The sequence below is a fragment of the Xenopus laevis genome, chromosome 9_10L (assembly GCF_017654675.1).
Source record: "Xenopus laevis strain J_2021 chromosome 9_10L, Xenopus_laevis_v10.1, whole genome shotgun sequence".
Lineage (NCBI taxonomy): Eukaryota > Metazoa > Chordata > Amphibia > Anura > Pipidae > Xenopus > Xenopus laevis.
Genome location: NC_054387.1, coordinates 58,507,415 through 58,530,377, shown reverse-complemented (window position 1 = coordinate 58,530,377; position 22,963 = coordinate 58,507,415). Strand labels below are relative to the sequence as shown.

The window sequence follows — 22,963 nt, the reverse complement described above, 5'->3', positions numbered from 1 at the left end:
AAAAGCCTAATCCAAAAATCCACCATATCAGACCTTTTGAGGTCATGTATAAGTCAACGTCCCTATCCCAACTGGAATTTATCTTGGTTTGAGCTGGGTTTAGCCCAATAATCTGGTATTTTCAGGGTTTTCCGCATTAACCCAAAAAAAGCAAGCACTATAGAAAAAATGGAAGAAAAAATTGTATGATCCGGGTTATTACTAGTTTTTATTGGGTTTTTAACTGATCTGATTTATTTGAGTTATTTTATTAATAAATAAGTCAGAATTGGGCATGGGAGTTTGGTCTAACTTTTTTAAATTTAATTATGAGATAAATTTGTGGTTTAGTAAATAACCCCCACCCCCCAGTGTTTGGTCTCAACAGATGTGTATGAAACCTGGTTTAAAATCCACACTGTCACCCAGAAGAACCCTGTTCGTCAGAAGAGCAGCTATGAGCTATATATCCAAAAAAATTGATTTGAAGATACAGGTATAGGATCCCTTATCTGGAAACCCGATATCCAGAAAGCTCCAAATTACGGAATGGCTCCCATAGACTCCATTTTATCCAAATAATCCAAATTTTTAAAAATGATTTCCTTTTTCTCTGTAATAATAAAACAGTAGCTTGTACTTGATCCCAACTAAGATATAATTAATCCTTATTAGAAGCAAAACCAGCCTATTGTGTTTATTTAATGTTTAAATGAATTTCAAGTAGACTTAAGGCATGAAGTTATGGAAAGATCAATTATCCGGAAACCCCCAGGTCCCGAGCATTCTGGATAACAGGTCCCATACCTGTACCACCTTTTATAATAATTGTTATATACCCTTTTCATTATTTGTGATTTACTTAAAGGAAAACTTTACAACCAAAGAATATTTAAACAGATAAGTGGCATATTAAAGAATCTTACCAAACTGGTATATATATTTAAGTTAATATTGCCCTTTTACATCTCTTGCCTTGAACCACCATTTTGTTATGGTCTGTGTGCTGTCTCAGAGATCACCTGACCAGAAATACTACAACTCTAACTGTAAAAGGAAGAAGTGTGGGAAGCAAACAACAGAACTCTGTCTGTTAATTGGCTCATGTGACCTAACATGTATGTTTGTTTGTGTGCACCGTAAATCCTATGATCCCAGGGGGTGGCCCTTATTTTTTTTCAAATGGCAATTTTATATTTAGGATTACCCAAAGGCACATACCACTGAAAAAGTATATTATTATGAATATGGTTTATTTACATGAAGCAGGGTTTTACACATGAGCTGTTTTATGCAATATATTTTTATAAAGACCTACATTGTTCGGGGGGGGGGTATAGTTTTCCTTTAATACCTTAATGCAGAGTTTTAGTCTTCTGGCTAAGTTTTTGTACAAGGATGACAGGGTTGAATACGTATGCTGCTGTTCTCTGGTTAAACTGGGATGTCTTTAGGATCTTGCGCGTGGTGGGTCACAGCTTGACTGGTGGCCTGCAAGATCTGCAAAGACTAGACTAGGCAAACACCTTTGTAGGCCAAACATGAATCAACTCCAATTTAAAACAAGGATTCTTTCTGCAAACCACAAAAGCAGCCCAAGAAACCGTGTGGCATCTTGGGTACATTGCAACATTTGGTCTACCTTTTTATTAATCACAATTAAGTAAGAAAAGCCCATTAGGTTTCCCATAACTTGTGATGGGCGAATTTGTCCCGTTTTGCTAAAAAATTTGTGTTAATTTTGACGCCCGCTTAAATTTTTATACATGCACCTATTTTGTCCAAATGCATTAAAGTCAATGGGCGTCTGAATAGTTTTGGTGCACAAAATTTTTATGCACGCGACTATTTTGACATCCCAAATTTGCTAGCGAATATTTGCCGCAGTTTCACTAATTTATTCAGTGGCGGTGAAACACCACTAATCTGCACCTGGAGAATTTATTTGCCCATCACTACCCATAACCTGTACAAAGATTCCAAAAAAATGCTAGCACAATTATTCACATTTAAAAAATATAAGTCTGCTGGAAAAATTAAGGACCAAGACACGTAGTTAATCATGGTATAGAAAGGTGTTAGAGATCAGTGTGCCACTGAATTCTTATCACACTATAGAGCAAAATGGTGTTGAACACATACTGTCGAACTGACACATTTATGGGCATAGATCATATCTACCAACTCACTAAAAACTGAATTCCCAATATAAATTTTTTGTCAAATATACCTCTAAAATGATTATATTTTTTATTTAATTGAACATTTTACTTACTTTAAAGGACTGCAAGTAAAATTAGAAACCATTAATTCTTCAGAAAAAGTATCAGAATTTTTTTTCGTCCTAGAGAAGAGCACTTACCATTTCTAGTGAGAAGCACAGCCATATAGTCTTGATAAAATGAATTTATGTGAAGTAAAAGACCCGGGGCTTGTCCCGTCACAAAGCTGAATGAAATATTCTCTTTAGATATCACTGTATCTGCATGGATTGGGGAAGAGGGGAAAATGCTGGCATTTTTAGACACTGGATACGGCTCCTGAAAAATATATGTGGCTGAGGTTCCAGCTTCAAATATGGCAGACACCTCTAGAAGAGAAAACCAGAGATTTCTTAAATCAACAAGTCCACAAAATAGATGAGTGCAAAGGCATTTACACATTACAAGGTGAGCAAGTCAGTAAACTACCGTAATTGATGTCATCAGTATAAGTAGTTATCTCTCTAAAATTATTCTCTGACAACTCTTTAAAAACTCATGCTAGATTATAGAAGCCATCTAAATATTTGGTGTATTATTAATCTCCCTCTCATTAATACCTATAGTTTGCAAAAGAAAAAGATCATGTTAAACATTTTTGAGTTTTGAAATCTCTGCTCTAATATTATTTCAGTTTCTGCCTGTATTAAGTATTTCAGTTATATTATTTTATTATTCTCTTACAAGGCAGTCCACCTGGCATCTCACCTTTTACACAAGAGGGACCTTCATAAGCAGAGTTTGTGCAATCACAGAAATATCCATTACGCTTCTCCACGCATTTCCCATTGTTTTGACACAAATTTCCATAGGTGCTGCAATGCCCGGGACATCCTGGTCTTATATCTGGGACCAGTCTGGCACGTTCTTTAAGATCAATTATCTGACCATTGACCTGGAGTGAGCGAATGCATCCCACAAATCCTCTTTGCCTATTTGATAAAGTTCCTCCTAGAGGGATGAGAAATTGGAAATCTCGTTAACATTAATATAGCATTTAGTTAGTCTTTGGTTACTTAACCAGGAGTAGGCAGGCTGGTTAGAAGTGACAGCCACTTAATGGGCCATATTTTTGGTTTGCCTTCATTGCCATCATCAAATGACTGGCAAGTCAATCAAGCAAAGCAAGAAAGCAAAGATATATTGACATTTTAAATCACTTAAACCCATAATTGCAATGGTCATTGGCTTATCCATGCAACCTTAATATTTTTAACTACAGAACATCTTTGGAAAATTCTTAGAAACTCTACTTAGAGACATGATACAACATTTTAACAAAAGAATGATCATTCCGTAAGGATAGCAGTAGGTGCATTTTGCCATCAGGATTGATGATCTTTAACTAAAATTTTGTTTTTCCTGCCAACATAACTAATCGGGGCTTAAAATTTTGACTAGTATGCACACTGGAGCCAAAGGAGTTAAATTCCCATCTCGGGCCCTGCCAGAGGGATGTGCATGCCTTTCACAGCTTGTTGAGACTGCAGATGTCGCTGACTCACAAGGTGGTTTCGTTTTCTTCTAACACTTCCCCAGGTGATATTTCCCCTGGGGTAACTGACTGTGAAATCATTTTCACTTTTACTGAAAGTTTCCAATATGTAATGAAATATCTGAGGAACAGAACTCTGTGTTCTGAAGGTAGAAAGCAGGGAAAAATAAAGGAAAGTTTTCCAAGATTTGAATGAGCTACTTAACCTACTACACTGTTGGCAAAACAAGTTGGTTTGCAGTTTGAACAAACCATACACTACAAAGGAAAGAAGTTTATATTGTGCTGCATCATGATGGGCTGAAGGTTGTTTGATTGTTGAGAATTCATATATTAATAAATTGACCTCCCCATGTGTTTGGTGGGTTGATGAAAGTAGATTAGATTAAACCTGACTTTTTTTCCAGAGCTCTTTTTACATCAAATGTTGTAAGTTCTTCTGCTTTGAAGGGCTCAACTAATTTTCCAGGAACATTGTTACTGCAGGTTATTGCTGCCCTGTTGAGGATCATGAAGAGAACTTAGTTTGATATATTTTAAGCATTATTATTATCATTAGAGAAAATGATTTGATAGACTGTAGATTATGGGGAAGATTCACTAAAGGGCGAATTGTCACCGGAGTCTGCTTCGCACACATCGCACCAATTCGCCAGGCATAAATTCGCTACCACTACGCTAATTCACTAATATGCGAAGTTGCGCCCTGGGCGTCAAACGCTGGCAACTTTTCGCTAGTGTTGCTTCGGCAGTACGAGCATTTCATAGTGAAGATGCGCTAGCGTTTGTTTGTGCCTATCGAAAATTCGCTAGTGATCTTGCGCTTAGGTCAATTTGCATAAGGCAGGTAATGGAGGTCTTTATTATAAATGTTGGTGCAAATGTATGAAGTTACCACTATTTATTACAAATGTCCAGGGAACCTTAATAAAGACAAGAGAGTTAATATAATGCCCTACACATGAGCCCACTGTAAAATGAATGTTCCATATGTTCCACAAGAAATGTCTGGAGAAAACCAGTTCCCCAAAAAAAGTTTATTAGCATTTTCAGCATGCAGGATATGATGTAAGAGACAGAAGATTGCGGAAAATCTACCTTCTTTTTAGCACTTCGCCTGGTCTGAGGTGGGGAAGTCACCTCTGGCGAAAGAGGTAACGTTTGGTAAAATCCACACTTTACTGAATTTGTGGAGTAACAACCTTTCCCAAAAGCAAAAGTCGCCTGGCGATAGAGTGCGAAAGAACGCTAGCAACAGTTTATTTTGCTAGTGAATTGGCGCCTGCACCTGTGCATTGGCAATGTCCCCTCGGGGTGGCAACTCTGGCGAATTGTCGCTAGTGTTAGCCACTTCGTCCTTTAGTGAATCTGCCCCTATGAGTGCCCTTTAAGCCAGAAGTCACAGATTTGCTGGTCTGAAAACAAGTACATGTGATAGGTAAGACCTTTCAGGTGATAACCTTAACTATGACTATTATATGGTTTCATCTGTTAAAATGGAATACAAATATTTTTAATTTCCAAGAAAATTAATATATGGACCAAGTTTTAGTTTAGTCATGGGCAGAACAGGTGTGAAGTGGACCAACTTCCAGTGAACCCAGTAGTAATTATGTTGAGCAGACATCACAATATTTACTTTTATAAAATCCTATTTAAGTAGTTAATACTTAATAGCACAAAATGTACAGCTGCTTAAAATATTAGTAATAGTGAGGGCAAAGAATCAGTTGGTGATTTATAACGTGAGGTCACAGCCTTATTGCTTCCCTGCTTTGTATACTGATGAAGTCCCCCAAAAATATGCATATTGCTGTAAGGTTTTGCCAAACACACATAATGACTCTTGTCATTGATAACCGTGTACCCTTGTGGCTCCATTTTTCAACTAATTTGCAATTGCAGCATTTCATCTATATGGTATGAATCCAGTTACATTTGGAGAATTTACCCCAAATCCTTACCTACATATAGCTGACTGCTTAGTGGCAAGCGAATGCGTCCATCTAATGCTTCACGGGTGAGTTTTCTTTGTTGGTTATCCACAATAAGGGTTGCTACCTTCATATTCCTTTCAGCTTTGACGAAATGCCACTGACCATCATTCAGGGCAGATCCTGAGTGAAGAAGAATCTCAGTGGAGCCACTCCCAGCATCAAATGAAAATATAACTTGGTAGGAAGCTGTAGAATAACACAAACTGTTTAGATGAGGCTCAGAGGAACACCACATAGCTAGTTTCTAAACACTTCTCATCAGGTCAGTTTCTCATAAGGTTTCTAGGTTCTCTAGAGCATCCTACCACATTTCCTGACCCTTAAAAGTCATATAGAAATTATCTATTTGCATCAAGAATAATCAAGCGTTATTGCCACTTGTTATCCAATGTTGTCAAGTTTCTGAACTAAATACACAAGTCACCATTATCTCACCAATACAAATACAGTACAAAAAAACAAACTAATGTACCATGGTACAATATTGGAAAGCCAATTAATATGAGTCAAGATTAGGGACTGCCTTTCAGATGAAGACAGAAGTAATCTTCTGCATCCAAGATATCAACAACTGGAGAAACACCTAAGCCATAATATTTTTGTCATTGCATACATTATATACATCTGCTGGCATGTTGCAATGAGTGGAATTAAAGTGCTGAATGATCTGAAGACAAATATGAATATCTCTAAAACTTCTAAAAATTCTAGTTTTTTAAACAATTACAAGAGAAAAAAAAAATCCTAAAACCTCTGAATGGCTGAAAAAAGTCCAATAAGATCAGTGCATCTCCCATTGATTTTTATGGGACCTTGACTGCTTTTACTTGGAGAAGTTTTGTATTGAGCTTTACTTGGTTGATACAATTAATACATCTCACATTTTCAGAGTTTTAGAGAATTTTTTTAAAACACACATTTTTAGAAAAAAATATAATTTGTGGCAACAATGGGAAGTTCGAATGTTTGTAAATAGGCCCCACAGAGTTGAGTCTATTGTGATCCGGTAGTGTCAAGCGCCCAAGCTGTATTGAAAAAGCGTTTTCATAAAGAGCAATAGAGAATGATTTTTAAAATATGTTTCCCTGCATATTTGTTCTGCTAAAAATGCGGCAGATAAAACACCAAATGGCCCTGAGTGCTACTGCCACTATTGTATTATTGTGTTGGGGAAATCTAAAGAGCTATAATTACATTAACATAGTTCATTAAGTGAAAAACTCTTGGTAAAGTGAAAACTATTTAAACAATGAAATTAAGTTCCAGTTTGTCTTTTCTTTTCTGACATTCAGACCTTCATGGAGCTAAATATCTTCCAAATTCACATTAAAGGAGAACTAAACCCTAAAAAATACAAATCTAAAAGTTTCAGCTTGTCAATAGCAGCAATGATCCAGTACTTCAAACTTGTCACAGGGGGTCACCATCTTGGAAAGTGTCTGTGACACTCACTGTACTCACATGCTCAGTGGGCTCTGAGCAGCTGTTGAGAAGCTAAGCTTAGGGGTTGTCACAAATTACCAAGCAGAAAATGAGGCCTGTAATATAAGATGATGCTACAGGGCTGGTTATTAAATTCTGATGTTAATTGCACTGGTTTATGTGCTGCCAGGTAGTTATTATCTGTATTAATTACTTATCAGTCTTATATTATGAAATTTATATTCTAAGTGTACTGTATATTGTGAGTGGGTCCCTAAGCTCAATACGTGACAGCAGCACAGAGCATGTGCAATGAATTCGCAGAAAATAAGATGGGGAGCTACTGGGGCATCTTTGAAGACACAGATCTTTACTGCTAAAGGGCTGTGGTTGCCTTGGACTTGTACAGAAGCCCAAAACATAATGTACAATATTTCTAGCTATTTCTAACTTTAGTTAGGGTTTAGTTCTCCTTCAAGAATAAAACAGGGGGGGAACAAAAAAAATTGAGTGTGAAATGTTTTTCCTCCTACGCTGAAAGAATTTCAAGATAAATCTGCTGAGGACTTGCTCCATTTGTTATCTAGTGTTCATTATGTTATTACGCTGCTGAGAATCCTGAAAGGTTATTATTCAGATGTTTCAGAATTATTTTACATTGTGCTTACAATACAAATCTTCTACAATCAAGCATTGAGTGTGTGTATGCATGTGTGTTTAATTTAATGTTTGTGGGTAATTATGTTAAAGAATTATACCCTTAAAGGCTAAAATCTTCAAACATCCCTGGAATGCTTTATGTCTATGAAGGTTTTCATGCATCCAGGTTGTGATAGCAATATCTAGAAGTGGTAAAGTTAATCAGCAAGTCCAGTTTCTTTAGAATTATCAGTAGATGTCTGGTACCCTGCTCTGTCCATAAATGCCCCCCCCCCCAATAAGCCTATTTTTTATTTATACTGTTGCATAGCTTATTTCACTTGTTGTTCCAGGTTATTTCCCACCTTATATCTCTTGCTTTTGCTGAGGTTTATTTATTGTATGGTTGTTGCTACGGGCAGTGAAGTGGGTTTCACATTAAACTTGTTTGAAGGTGTTAGACTGTTGTGATCACACTTCTTAAAATAAGTGTCTTAATTCTGTAATTAATCCATGGACTGAAACACTTGATGACAACATTTACTCTTATCTTAATGTGCTTTTACAGAAGGTGTAAGGATGACATACCAACTTCCATTATTCTTCACTCCTGACATCTTCTGTAGCATAATTAGAAGCAACTAATTCTATCATTGCATTACTTGAAGGCTCTTTCTAGCTCTGCTTTACTTATCACATTCTGTGCTACCAGCATGTGGCATCTTATGAAGAAACACTCATGCTGTCGTTCTTTTTACAGACCCATAAAACAGACTTATTAAGAGGAAGAAAACCGCATTGATAAAAGACAAAGGGACACATCTATGGGCAAAAGAGAATAAATGAAAGGGCACAGCTATAGCTGATGTAAAGGTTGACTACTAATGTAGACTGAGACCTGAGTGGTTCCTATTAGAGCAATAAACATAATATTTCTCAATAGCTAAACAAACAGGGGGCCAAGGGACAATTTTGCATTGAGGGCGTTAAGGTTGAAGTCAGGATCAAGGAGGATGCTGATATGCAGGCGTAATGAGAATTAGTCTGATTCTGGGTGTCCAAGGGGTTAAGAAAAGTTTGTGGTCATATCCAGGCAAACATCAGGGCAGGCAGTGATCAAATGTAATCAGAAGACAAAGCAGAAAGATCTCATGAGAATTATAACTTGCCCAGGAAAATTTGGAAGTGGAACCTATAATCGGACATTGAACCAGGGACTATGGCATCCATTTATTTAAATTTTTTTTGCACCAAACAGATTTGTGCTGTTGTGACGTCATTCCCATGGGCGCCCCCATCTTGATTACTCTAGAGGGGTTGCACCGGAGCACTCCTGACACAAAGGGGTTGGGGTATGAAGTGAGGAGAAGTGTATTTGGGTGGAAAATAAAGATCCCCTGGTTAATTAGTACCCCCAGCTCATGGGTCACTGGCTAATTTCGTGACAGAGAAAGACAGATTACTATGGTATACTAGCAATTGAATTCTATTAAATAATTTCACTGTATCAATATCAGTTATTCACAATAACCACTTCTCTGTCGGGTTTTTCCAACTGAACATTCGCTACGATAAATGTGCCTTTCAATAAGTTCCTGTTTTGTGCCAAGATTGTATCTTTTTTGTGGTTTCAGTCTAAATTATTAGATTGGGCACCAATAACTTGGCAAGTTGTATAATTATTTTGTGATAATCAGTATAGGAACAATCATAGTTTAATCATCAGTCCATGCACTAAGGGCAGGATACATTGTAAATATTGCACTCCTTGTCATTACAGGTTAGTTCTTCATAGTGTATCCCCCTCCAGAGAAATTCTGTAATGTATCATGTAATCATGTATCTCCCTCACTCTGTCTGAGATTCCAAACACATCAGCATCAAGAAATACCTTATCTCACACTTCTTGTTACTTCCCTCTATAACATTTGTACTGCTCCCAGATTACTTCTCCCATTAAGCTTCATCAATGGACCATCCTACCACAGGCTCTGGTCCTACAAAATCTTTCTTTTATGGGTCATTATGGCCCAACACAGAACACAATGAAAGGTGGTGTAACATCTTACCTGGAGCTGAACCAGGGACTTGCATTGTACTATGGAGTCTGCAATGCCTGTGCTCTGTATGAGCAGATAGCTGTTTTTAAGGCCATGTTACCCTAAAGCTTTCAGTTATGCAGGGCATGCACAATTCTTCTTAATCTGGCCACACGTGCTTTGAATTTACCATCTGCCTATATAAACCCCAGCCCTGAGCTCATTCATTGCCCATTGTAGGTCAAGTCTAATTGAACCTGGGTGCTCTGATTTCTGTTTTGTGAACCCTACTCCTGTATTAGTATTTCCTGCCTTGTCCTGTCTACTGTATGTATTCATTTTCTTGGCCTTGTGATTCTACTGTTGTTTATCTGGTTCTGACTTCATTTATCTGACTATACACTTTCCTTTACTGATTCTTTCCCCACTCTTCCCCTGTTGAACGTCTATAGATCCTCATGCAGACCTGGTGGCACCCAAGTAACTGAGGGCCAGGCCCAAGGCTAATGGTTGCTGTTATATTCAGGCAAACATAACTAGACTGTAATCCAATTACTTTACTTGGGTTTTGGATTGCCTTATTAGACAGTGGTGCTTATTTATAAAATTCGTGCAGCACAGAATGGTTTGCACAGTGAACATATTTGCCTTGCTCATGGTTAGATTTCTAAAGATGGATAAGAGTGGTGTAGCTAATGTGCAAACATAGTAGGATAGTAAGTTAAGTTGAAAAAAAAGACACACATCCATCAAGTTCAACCTTTTTACCTTTTTTAACCTACCTATTTGGCAGTTGATCCAGAGGAAGGCAAAAAACCCCATCTGAAGCCTCTCCATTTTGCCTCAGAGGGGGAAAAAATTCCTTCCTGACTCCAAAATCGGACTAGTCCCTGGATCATAATTGCAAATTTTTATTCACTCCATAAGTGTTTTTAAATGTTGCATCATTGCCAATTGCAAATATTTCTGCACTTGAGTTAGGCCACAACTTTGGTGGCAGAGAAAATATTAGTGAAACAATTAAGCAAATTGCAAATTTACTCTCACTGCTATTTTTGCACACTGCAGTCTTGCATAGTGGCCTCACTCATGCAAACATTTGTGAGCCATTTGCAAATATTTGTGCGCATTGCTAATTCGCAAATGCCGGAAAGATGGGCACAGCAGTGCAATATTTCAGCAGTCAGGAAAAAACATGGGCAATGCAACCATTTACGAATAAATATGCATTGCATGAATGACCCCAAATGTGTCATGTTGCAGACCATGGTCAGCCAAATTAAAGTCTGTATTAAATGCATATTCATATTTGTGATACAGTATATGCATATATATTGAACACTGTCCAAAAACATAATTTATTCTACCAATGACTATTGAATTATTTAAATACCTCTATTGGATTAATGTAAGCTCCACCAACTACTCTGGCTACATTTTAACACAGTTGAAGTCCTTCAACATATCCACTGATCCAATAGAAAGAAACACCCAGTTTAACCAGTCCAATCTTACTGATCTTTGAGCTTTCCACTCACTGCTCTTAAGGGACACATGAAAACATATATAAAACTTAGTGAACTTGCAAGAATGAACTATTTCTAGTGTCTGGGAATAGAAATGCGTTTATCCCGAGTTGCCTCTACTAAGTAGAAATCTTCCTTCCAGGCAACTCTCCAGGAAGTAATCATCTCTGTAAGGCCTCAAGGAAACTAATCTATCTAAATGCAAGAGAAAAAAAACAAATCTTCCAAAAAGACATGAAGCTATATCATGGAAAACTTTTGTCCAAGAGATTTGACTTCCATTTACCCAAGAAAGCCAATTAGCAATTTCACTTGTCATTTATAGCAGTTTGTTTTATTTAAAATTTTATGTTCACAAAAATGAAAAACAATTCAATTGGACTTTGATGTGCAATTAACATTATATCAAAGCTCATTACAAAGTGATTAGCTTTCATGAATTGTATCATTTGTTTAACAGCTCCAAAGGCCGCAGGCCCAACTTTTATTGCTTTTCCGAAGTTATTGTTAATGAAACTTTGGCTGTAGTGTTGCATTTACTATGCAGAAAGGAAATAAAATTTTCTGACAGAAATCCCAGCCATCAACCGAGTAAATAAAGTCCCATTATCTGACAGCATTTTATTTCAGATGCTACGATTTATAACCTACAAGCCTTGTTTTTTTTAAGACAATAATATAGTCTGCATGTGAGCAAGCTTGATTATTCTTTAAACATTTTAATGACTTGAGGATAGTTAGTGACTTTAAAATCCAAGCCAATCTTAGAGAGGAACATTTCAATAGTCTAATGAATCTAGTTTGGTATAAAGAATCTGTGACCGAAACAAAGATATAACAAATTATGTATCGCATTGTCCTTCCTTACTCAGTAACACCCCTTGTTCAGTTTGAACACTTGCTTTAAGAAACATATAAATATATAAAAAAGTACAGCTAAATATCAAATTTTCTTGAAGATCAGAATAAGAAGATATATAGTTTTTATTCTTTTTAAAAGAATATATATATTAGGGTTACTCTTCTATGATCCTCTAGTTTAGATGTTGATGGAGGATATACGAATGTTGCACAGCTAGATGATTCACCCTATTTCTAAAATTACTTAACATCACATTGATTGAAACCCTGTTTCAACATTGCTTTACCTGTTATTTATCCCACCAGCCAACATTCTTCTCTGGTTCCTCTCTTAGAATTCCTTCTGTTTTGCCCATGAATGAGGATGGGGTCTTCTCAACCGAAATGTTTTTAATGTACATCCACTTCCCTGGTTTTACATATGCTGATCAGAAAACCCTGCACTGCCCTAATAAACCCCCAATATGTGAAACTGTTCTGATCTGATGAGCATGCTGCTCTTTGCTTTAAACCCCATTGGATGTACTCTAGCCTCTAGGGCATTCTATGTAAATGCAAATTTTAGAACTGGTGCTGGACGTTTTACCAAAATTTATTTGGTTTTAGATACAAATAATGATATTATATCTTCAACCACAAAGCTTTTCTCCTGGCTTTACCACACTTTAACTAAACCATTTCCTCATCTGGAGGTATCATAAGCCAAAGATCACTGCTATAGGCAAGGGTTTTACCCTCAGTGTTCCTTATTGGTTTTGGGTCAGCATGCATAACAGTAGTGAAAGAACAGCACATCTTTACTCATACTGAAAAACATGGGGGCAACCCTGACGATGGATTGTACAAAGTTGGCACATTTTCATATACTGATCAAAGAGGCACTTACAAATTAATTCTATCCTCATAGAATCCTTGACGCCAAGATTTTCCAGGAAGACTCCAGATGCACTTGTGGTTTTGAAAAAGAATGAGATATCAGTGCTGGACTCTGCATGAAATATCGGGAAAGGCAGGAATGAACTAGCTGTATTGAATGAGACTGCATTCCAGAAGCTTCCTGAAAATCAAGAAATATGATTAGCATTAAGTTTGTTTTGCAGAGGAAATGTATCTTCTTAGAATTGTTTGGCTCATTGGCTACAGCCAAAGGTATTTTATAGCTCCCCAAAGAAAATGTCACCATTCATACTCACTGTCACCATAGCAACGCAGAGGACCAATTCTCCAGGCTGCTTCTGAGCCAGTTCTGTTAGTGTCTGTGATCACAATTTGAGAGACAGGCAAGTGATCTTTAAAATTTAGGAACCCTGTATCATTAGTCCTGTAAAAGAAAATCCAATTTGTCTATTTTGCAAAATTTCACAGCTCTTGCATGCTAAATCAACTCCATGGGAGTTGTAAAAGGAGTGTATAATAAGTAGAGATGTGGTCACTAAAACATTATAGGGCTTACATACAATGCAAAATGCACTTTTTGGATGCAATTCATCATGTTCATGTGGACATCTACTAAGGGAACCTTGGAACTACCATCAAGTCGAGACTTGACTACTTCCAGGGTAAGCTATGGTCTATGGGTAAATTCATCACCACACATTTAATGGATGCAATGTTGCTTGCTGTAAGTTGCTGGGGGCTTGTATGGTCACAATACCTTTATAGATAGCATTAATGCAATCAAATGAGTGTTTTGTAGTTGTAAATGAGCCCTTATATCACTGCTGTTCAACATTACACTTTCAAAAAATGTTGGACAGCTGAAGACTGTCAGGGGTTACTATAACTTGATAATAGTTAGAGAGCAATAGGGTTAAGCAGATATAATGGTAATCTATGACAGGCACTTTGCCTTGGGCACTGCAGATTTATATTCAGAAAAGTTTATTTTGCAATAATATAATTCACAGGGTGCATACCAGTGGCACACAAGGGCACAGCATGCTATGGCATGTATTCAGTGGAAGGATGTGGGATTGTAAACTATTTAACGGACAAAGAAACCATTCTTATGAGCTTTACAATATTTAACTAAGCCCCCATTGCTATGTTTTTTTTTTCAAAATAACCTTCATTTCACATGCAGTGCATTTGAATATGTATGATGTTGACCGTTCCATCACAGACTCCACATTTCCTCTGTACACTTAAATCCGACCGCTGAAAAGTATACGTGTATGCATGAAAATATCTCTACCAACTGACCCTTGCATCTGCAGGCAAACCAGGGAAGGACCCACAGAGTAAAAAAGATCACAGCCATTAAGAAGGGGTATATGGAAATCACTTGCCAATTAAGTGTTTATGTTGACCACCACAGCAACTGTTTTAAACACTTGATATCGGTTTGCGCATAATACAGGGCAATATTCGTAAAGCACTTATGCAGGAACATGTACACGAAAGTAGTGTAAGCATATGTGGCAATTGTTAAGACTGTGTACTGCGCATGCTATGGGACTTGGTCTTGTAGAAAATGGATTAATTGGAATTTTTCTTCTTTTACTTCAAGTTTTTTTAAAAGAGGGTTGGAAACTGATGAAAGGCTGGAACATTATTTGAATTAAAAGCAATATGAAAGAGAGCAAAGGTAAGACTTTCACTGGAGCTAAATTTGCATTTACACTTTCCTTGTCCTTTAAATGAAGTGATATATTTCAACATTGTGGAATGTTCTTCTCCAGTTCCAAATATTAACTGCTTTCAGTACACACAACCCTTGGATAAGAATGAAGAGTATTGTTCTGATCATAGATTCTACAACATTGCAAATTAATTTTACTTGTTGTAACTCAACAATACTGTAAAGAACTCATGTTACCACCATGTGATGCTTCTTTTTATTTCATAAGATTCCTCTTAAAATGCCAGTCCAGTATTCTATTCAGAACTGGGAACTTAAACACAGTGAAAGTAAATGTGTTTGATATCAACATTGCTAAGTGAACAGTGTCTCTAGGGGCTTAACAGATTCTAGTCATTACCTAGTCATTGATTTCATTTGGAAAAACCTTTTTCACTTGTGCATTTCCTTGTACACATGGGTCAATCTAAATTGTTCTAGTAAAGTCCAAGGGTTTTAGCCTAATGTTGCCAGCAAAACCTATTCCCCTTTTCTGCTTTATATCCCAGCACTGCAGCCTGTTGGTTTATTTACTCAAGGAAAGTGAGATACAGTAGAGAAAAGTAAGCAAAAAGTAAACAAAAAAATAACAGAAACAGTCCACAATGAAAAACAAATCATTGGACTACTAGAAAACTAACCAGCACTTGTAAACAATATCAGTGAAATTAAATACCTGACATTTGTCTTTTCTCATCTCTCCAGTCTACATGGTTGCAAAGCTAAAATACTGTAGAATAGATAGTGTTTTGGATAAAGACTATATGCTACAATACAGCTACAAATGGTAAGGACACATATAGGGACCCAAGCACAATCAAATTGACTTAATATTATGCACTTCCCATTGATATACAGCCTGAAAGTGAACTATGCAATTTGTATATGCACAGTTTATTTGTTAAAATAATGACAAATATAAGTTAAAAAAATATATATTATGCACTTCTTTCTAATGATTGCATCCTTATAATAGTATTCCATACAAAACTGATCATGTGTGTATCTTGCTGATATGCCTTCCCCTACTTTAGAAATAATGTATATATGCCACCCTATTTCATACATTAATTAACCATGTTGCCCACCTCTGTCACATTATATTTTATTATTTCCTTCTACCCTCTGAATAATTCCATCCACATCAACTCTGAGACATACAGTCCTATCCAATTAAATAGTCCAGCCAAACTGTCATCATTATTCTGATTCCCCCAAAGTCAACTCTCCCTGTTTGAATCAATGCTAAATAGCCTCAGTGGGACAGACTTCTTTCTAAAGAAGAGCAAATGCTGCCAGCAAAATTCCAATGTTTTTATGAAAACTTCATCATGGGCGACATCCAGATTGATTCAGAAATCAATTCTCGCTGCAGTTCACAGCAATTCTCATTTGATTTGCATGAAAATTGAGATTCCCATAGCAGTTTTCATGGTTTTGACTTAAGCAAATTGATTTGCAATTCAAAATGCAAAATAAAGTGTATTCTGTTCTGCTAACAACTCCTCTTTGCTCTGTTGACTGATATTGTTTTTCCAAAATGACTCCAGGAATTGTAGTCTCTTATTAGTGAAAATAGAAGTTCACCTTCAAATGATTACTATTAGTATTATTTACAAGATTCATTTGGTATTGCTATTTTTGTTGCTTTTCAAGGCTAGTTCAAGGTTTTACAGTCTATGAATTAAATAACAAAGGACAAACTAGAGATGCACAGAATAACAACTTTAAATAGGTATGAGATCTATTGGAAAATGTTTTTATCTATCTATCTATAGTGATGGGCGAATCTGCGCCGTTTCGCTTCGCCGAAAAATTCGCGAATTTCGCGCGAAATTCGCGAAACGGCGCCGGCGTCTCGTTTTTGACGCCGGTGCCTGTTTTTGACGCCGGTGCCCGTTTTTTGACGCCGGCGCCCGTTTTTGGCGCCGGCGTCCGTTTTTTGGAAAAAAAAAATCACTATCTATCTATCTATCTATCTGTCTGTCTATCTATCTATCAATCTATCAATCATCTATCTATCTATCTATCAATTATCTAGCTATCTATCTATCTATCTATCTATCTATCTATCTATCTATCTATCAATCATCTATCTATCTATCTATCTATCTATCTATCTATCAATTATCTATCTATCTATCTTCTATTATCTATCTATCTCTGCTTCAGCAACACTTGCTTCAAGATCTGCTATAATCAAAAACGTTCCCCTAAATCTTCAGTAGACAGCATGGGGGAAATGTAAAAAAAATTCGCACAGTGCAAAACTTTGAGCATAAAAATTCAAAGTTGCAATGTAATATTTTTGTTAGACTTTTATTGCATTGCAAATCTTAATTGGGCATTGCAAACCTTTAACACCTGCTCTGGAGTTTTTTAAAAAAAAACCCATCTGTGATTGCCCAATTTTATTACATATTGTACACTGTGCACTATTGCAAACTATAAAATTTGCAATCGATATTCTACTGTCACATGAAAGGCAAAGTGTTCGTAAAGGCAACATTTTTCACTTAGCAAACATTTATTCGCATTGCTAATGATTTTTGCTTTAGCGACCAATATTACATTCCCCCATATGTGTCTTTTCACCTCTATGCAATGAACGGCCTTCTCAGAAATGAACAAGAGCAATTTGTGTTTTCCACAGCCCAGACCCATTTTTTTCTAGCAGCATACAGAGGAGAAAACATACACTTGTTCAGCTTTGCCCTAAAGCCTTGTAGTCAGCGGGTTAGCTACATATTTCAAATCTCAGCATGGCACAAAATCCGGAATTCATTTTGAATCGGGAGGTCAAATGAAGCAGCGCACAGATACAAAGAAGAAAATGAAACCTAATTTTTTTCCAGAGCAGAAGGCCTGCGTGATTCCTGTTGCTTTCGCACATTGCCTCCTGCATCATCCTCAAATGAACTGTGTATAAGACCCTGGCAACTCAGAACCTCACAGAGAACATGCTGGACTTGGAATTTTGCAAATGTGAACACTGTCCCCATGCAGTTTTCCTCATGCTGATTATAAAATAAATTGTTATTTCTAACATACAATCTGTGTACATGTGGAATGAAAAACTGAAAACCAGTTGAAACAGGGCAGTGCTCTATCATGGCAATGACTATTATGATAAATTCAGCCAACCCGTTATAGCTTCATAGTACAGGTATGGGACCTGTTATTCAGAATGCTTGGGACCTGGGGCTTTCCGGATAACTGATCTTTCTGTAATTTGGATCTTCATACCTTACGTATACTGGTTTCGTTTCCAATAAGGGTTAATTATATCTTAGTTTGGATCATGTACAAGGAACAGTTTTAGTATTACTGTAGGTGCTAAATACCAATAGCCACCAGGCAGATATCACTTTCATTTTCTTTAGAGTCGCAGCATGATTCAAATTCACTGCAGATTGGTAACTAATGGCCACTTAGAAGCTTGCACCCTCCCTTGCAGGCATGAGCAGGAAAAAAGGTGTGCACGTGGAGGGGGTGGAGAGGGTTGTGGCTGGGGCTGCCTGAGGTGTCTTTGCTACTGGGGCCCAGGAAGGCCTCGAGTCTGACCCTGTATCCTGCCATGTGTTCTGGGGTATTACACTTGAAATTGTCACTGTATTTATCCTGCCATGTGTTCTGGGGTATTATCCTATGTAACTAGGATAATATGAAGGACTTTGTGCAAAAAATTATTAGCTTCACCAATCACAAAGGATACAGGAATCCTAAAATGAATAAGCAAGAGTCAAAAATAACATTATAAAGAATCAATATTGTGGTCTGATGGACTTGTGGAATTACATCGTCCCTGTTTATTCTGATACAACATTTAATGCACTTGAAGTTGTCTGTGGCTGGTTCCTTTAATAGATTGGTTTTCTCCGTCTGCATGAAATAATAATTGTAGAGAGTGTACAAAAAGGAAAACTCGGCACAGTTTGAAGTCACTGGGCACAAGAATGCAATATTTATTTCCATTCTCCTTTGTGTCTCTTCTACATTTATCCTAGTGCTCTTTCTGCTTGAGCGGCAAGCATCACAATGAACAATAACACTCAACAGGCACTGCACATACCAGAATTCCTTTCCATGACAGGTTTTGAAATGGGTCTGTGCCATCATACAGAAATGCACACATGTTGACAATGTACAAAGATAAACACTTCACAGCACAATAGCTGGAGTATGTAGTGCCTAGTCCTGTTACAGCACTAAAGCCACCAAGTTCTCTCAAACTGTGTCTTATGATAGCATTAAACCACCTTTCAGATACCACCCCAGATCCACAAAACTCTACTTATGGATGATCTGTAAACATTCCAAATTCCAAAATTCCTATGACTAAATATGCCCTTACACAAACAATGTTGATACATGCAAGGTTATGCACTTTGGCAAAAATAATATAAATGCAAGTTATACACTAAATGGCAATGTGTTGGGAGTTTCCTTAAATGAGAAGGATCTAGGGGTCTTTGTAGATAACAAATTGTCTAATTCTGGGCAGTGTCATTCTGTGGCCACTAAAGCAAATAAAGTTCTGTCTTGCATAAAAAAGGGCATTAACTCAAGGGATGAAAACATAATTATGCCTCTTTATAGGTCCCTGGTAAGGCCTCATCTGGTGTATGCAGTGCAGTTTTGGACTCCAGTCCTTAAGAGAGATATAAATGAGCTGGAGAGAGTGCAGAGACGTGCAACTAAATTGGTTAGAGGGATGGAAGACTTAAATTATGAGGGTAGACTGTCAAGGTTGGGGTTGTTTTCTATGGAAAAAAGGCGCTTGCGAGGGGACATGATTACACTTTACAAGTACATTAGAGGACATTATAGACAAATAGCAGGGGGCCTTTTTACCCATAAAGTGGATCACCATACCAGAGGCCACCCCTTTAGACTAGAAGAAAAGAACTTTCATTTGAAGCAACGTAGGGGGTTCTTCACAGTCAGGACAGTGAGGTTGTGGAATGCACTGCCGGGTGATGTTGTGATGGCTGATTTAGTTAATGCCTTTAAGAATGCCTTTGGATGATTTCTTGGACAGACAGAATATCAAAGGCTATTGTGATACTAAACTCTATAGTTAGTGTAGATATGGGTATATAGAATTTATCTGAGAGTAGTGAGGAGTGTGTGTATGGATGCTGGGTTTTCATTTGGAGGGGTTGAACTTGATGGACTTTGTCTTTTTTCAACCCGATTTAACTTTTAACTGACTTTTGGATAGGGATGCACCGAATCCACTATTTTGGATTTGGCTGAACCCCCGAATCCTTTGTGAAAGGTTCGGCCGAATACTGAACCGAATCCCACCCCTAATTTGCAAATGCAAATTAGGGATGGGAAGGGGAAAACAATTTTACTTCCTTGTTTTGTGACAAAAAGTCACGTGATTTCCCTCCCCACCCCTAATTTGCATATGCAAATTAGGATTCGGATTCGGTTCGGCCAGGCAGAAGGATTCGGCCGAATCCGAATCCTGCTGAAAAAGGCCGAATCTTGGCCGAATCCCGAACCGAATCCTGGATTCAGTGCATCCCTACTTTTGGATGATCTGATTACATGATCAGGCAAAGACTTGGCTACTGGCCAACCCGTAGTAACATGGCACATTCTTAATTCAACCTCCGACTTACCACTCCTGTTTGTCAGCGTCACAGTTACAAAAATGCCTCATGTCAATGCAGCTCTCTTCCAGGCCACAGGCACATTTTTGGACTCCAGGTAAGGATCCTCCCCAGTAGGTGTGTCTCTCATTGCCTTTCCCAATCCACCAAGTAAACGGAGCTCCATCTGCAGAGACAGTGTTAATGAATATGATTGTGAATATACAGTATTGTAAGCTATTAATAATTTAGGACTTTATCATGTCAGCTTATCTTCGTTAATTTCCTTTCAAAGTTCAAAACAGTTGTCCTTGTAACTGAAGGCTGTCAGGCCCGGATTTGTGGTAAGGCCACAAAGGCGTATTGTGGCAACATTTTATATTACACAAGTGATGCTAAAAGTTATCTGTATAACTCAGCCTGTAACCTTGTGCCTTTATATAGTCCCAGAACCCATCAGTTACTCCTGATATCCTTATAACCTACAATAAGGGGTACATTATTTCCAATATATTTGGTGTTAACTAAACAGAGCAAATGTAGTACATAATTGCTTGGCATTAGCTTTGTGCCAACAATTCTCCTTAGCTATACATTTCTTCGGAGCTAAAAAATCAAGAGCAGTGTTCTTGGAATAACAACAGTTTAAGAAAATAAAATGTAATCTAATTAAGTCAGTGTCTAATTAACATGCAAAATAAACCCTGAAGTTATACCCTTGTGTTTATGACTTAAATTAGATTCCCAAATCTCTTCCATATAAGGAGGTATTCATACATTTTTTTCTGTTTAGAATTTTTTAAATGTAAGTTGAAAATCAATCACATGAAGAAAGAGATTAGATGACTGCATGAATGATTGATACATAATGCAAGTTATAGAAGCTATCGTTATTAAGCGTTCTTATCCAAATGGTATTTTTAAGCACAGAGGCACTATCAAATGCCTCATGAGTTCTGTTTAATAAAGACTTTTTAAATTTCCTGCTTTAAGTGTGTAGCGCTAAACTCTTTTCTTTTTCCAATTATTTTGTCATGGTTGCCTACCTTTCACTTACAGAAAAGCCCAGTTTCATTTACTTTTTGGGTTTACATGAGATGTGACATTAACAGAAACTCCATTCATTTTCACCTAAGAGGCTACAAGTTAGTCAGTGATATTTAGATAAAAGGGGTTTAGTCTGTGTGATAACATCTGAAAAGCAAATTTATGGAGGCTTCACAAGCGTCGTCAGTCTTTTCAATTCTTACTAAAATCAAAAGGGACTTACGGGGGTTATTTATAAAAGTCCGACTTTATCTCAATATTTTCTGCTACAAACTCGATTAGGTTTTTATGCTTATTTATTATTAAATTTTCCCGAAAATTAACTTTTTTGGATTTTTCACCTGAAAACTCTGAAAACTTTGGGGGTATTGTACGAAACCCAGCGCTCATCATCATAATTGGAACTTCTCCAATTGACTTATATGCAACCTCAACAGGTCTGAGATGCCGAATTTTCAGATTCAGACTTTTCTGTTCTCAGAGTTTAATAAATTCTGAAAAATCTGTGATTTTTTAAAAGTCTGATTTTACAAAAAAAATCACTAACTATGCACTGGTTACACAATTAAATGGTAGAGAGAGAGGGGGAGTGCAGTGACATCTAGTAAGTGCTGAATGGAAAGTGAAAGTAATTGCCTATGAGGGGCAGGAAATATTTGATTGTCCCTTAGCTGCACAGATAGACAGTTTGTGAAGATCCTGCTGCAAGGATGCCGCATCCTGGATGGAATTAATTGGCCTGAATATTTTTGTGTCAAACTGATACATTACTTACAATACCCTCCCCTAAGTCATTAATGAACAAGTTAAATAAAAGTGGATCCAATACAGAACCCTGAGGGACCCCCACTAAGAATCTTACTCCAAGGAGAGAAAGTACCACAACAACCACCCTCTATAGCCGATCCTGTAGCCAGTTTTCTATCCATGTGCAACAACTTCATTAAGACTTCATGGACGAGACCCAGGAGCATTTTCTTCAGCTTTGTCCCTTGGCAAATCATTTGTGCTTTTTGATTTCCCAAGTTCTATGTGTTCTGCTCCTGGACACCCTGGGTTAAAACTGGCCTACCGTATGCCAGCCAGACAGCACAGCCATCACCACAAGACTCTGTACCTGGTCACAGTGTTGTTGGGTCAGATGTGACTCCTGAGGGCATTTCAAAATTTATAATAGGAGAGTTATGGTACATCAGGTCTTTAGAGTCAGCTTTCTCCTGGTATACCTTTGCATTATGGAAGGGGTTTACTTTGTAGGTGTTTTGAGCCAAAGTTTCTTTTTGTGTTTCTGCTTGCCATATTTTTATTTCACGGACAAAATGTTGCCTTTTTGAGGCATTTTCAGCAAATTTCTGCCTTTGATTTCAAGCTGAAGAGCTGAACTTAAAGTCCTGAAGCAGCAAAGACCTGAAGTCACAAAGGGAGCCGAAGTAAAGTCCTGAAGCCATTAGTTCAGTTCAACTAAACACCAATG

General features: G+C 37.4%; 1 protein-coding gene across 1 annotated transcript in view; it reads right to left on the bottom strand.

Annotated features, from left to right (window-relative positions):
• The window catches only part of cntnap5.L (contactin associated protein family member 5 L homeolog), a 260,880-nt gene that overhangs the window by 43,025 nt on the left and 194,892 nt on the right, over positions 1–22,963 (bottom strand). Inside the window, exons 14-19 of the mRNA XM_041576763.1 lie at positions 20,473–20,629; positions 13,413–13,540; positions 13,106–13,276; positions 5,700–5,918; positions 2,949–3,191; positions 2,342–2,569 (exon numbers count right to left, since the gene is read on the bottom strand). Coding sequence (XP_041432697.1) covers positions 2,342–2,569; positions 2,949–3,191; positions 5,700–5,918; positions 13,106–13,276; positions 13,413–13,540; positions 20,473–20,629 — 1,146 coding nt within the window. The remainder of the gene's footprint in view (positions 1–2,341; positions 2,570–2,948; positions 3,192–5,699; positions 5,919–13,105; positions 13,277–13,412; positions 13,541–20,472; positions 20,630–22,963) is intronic.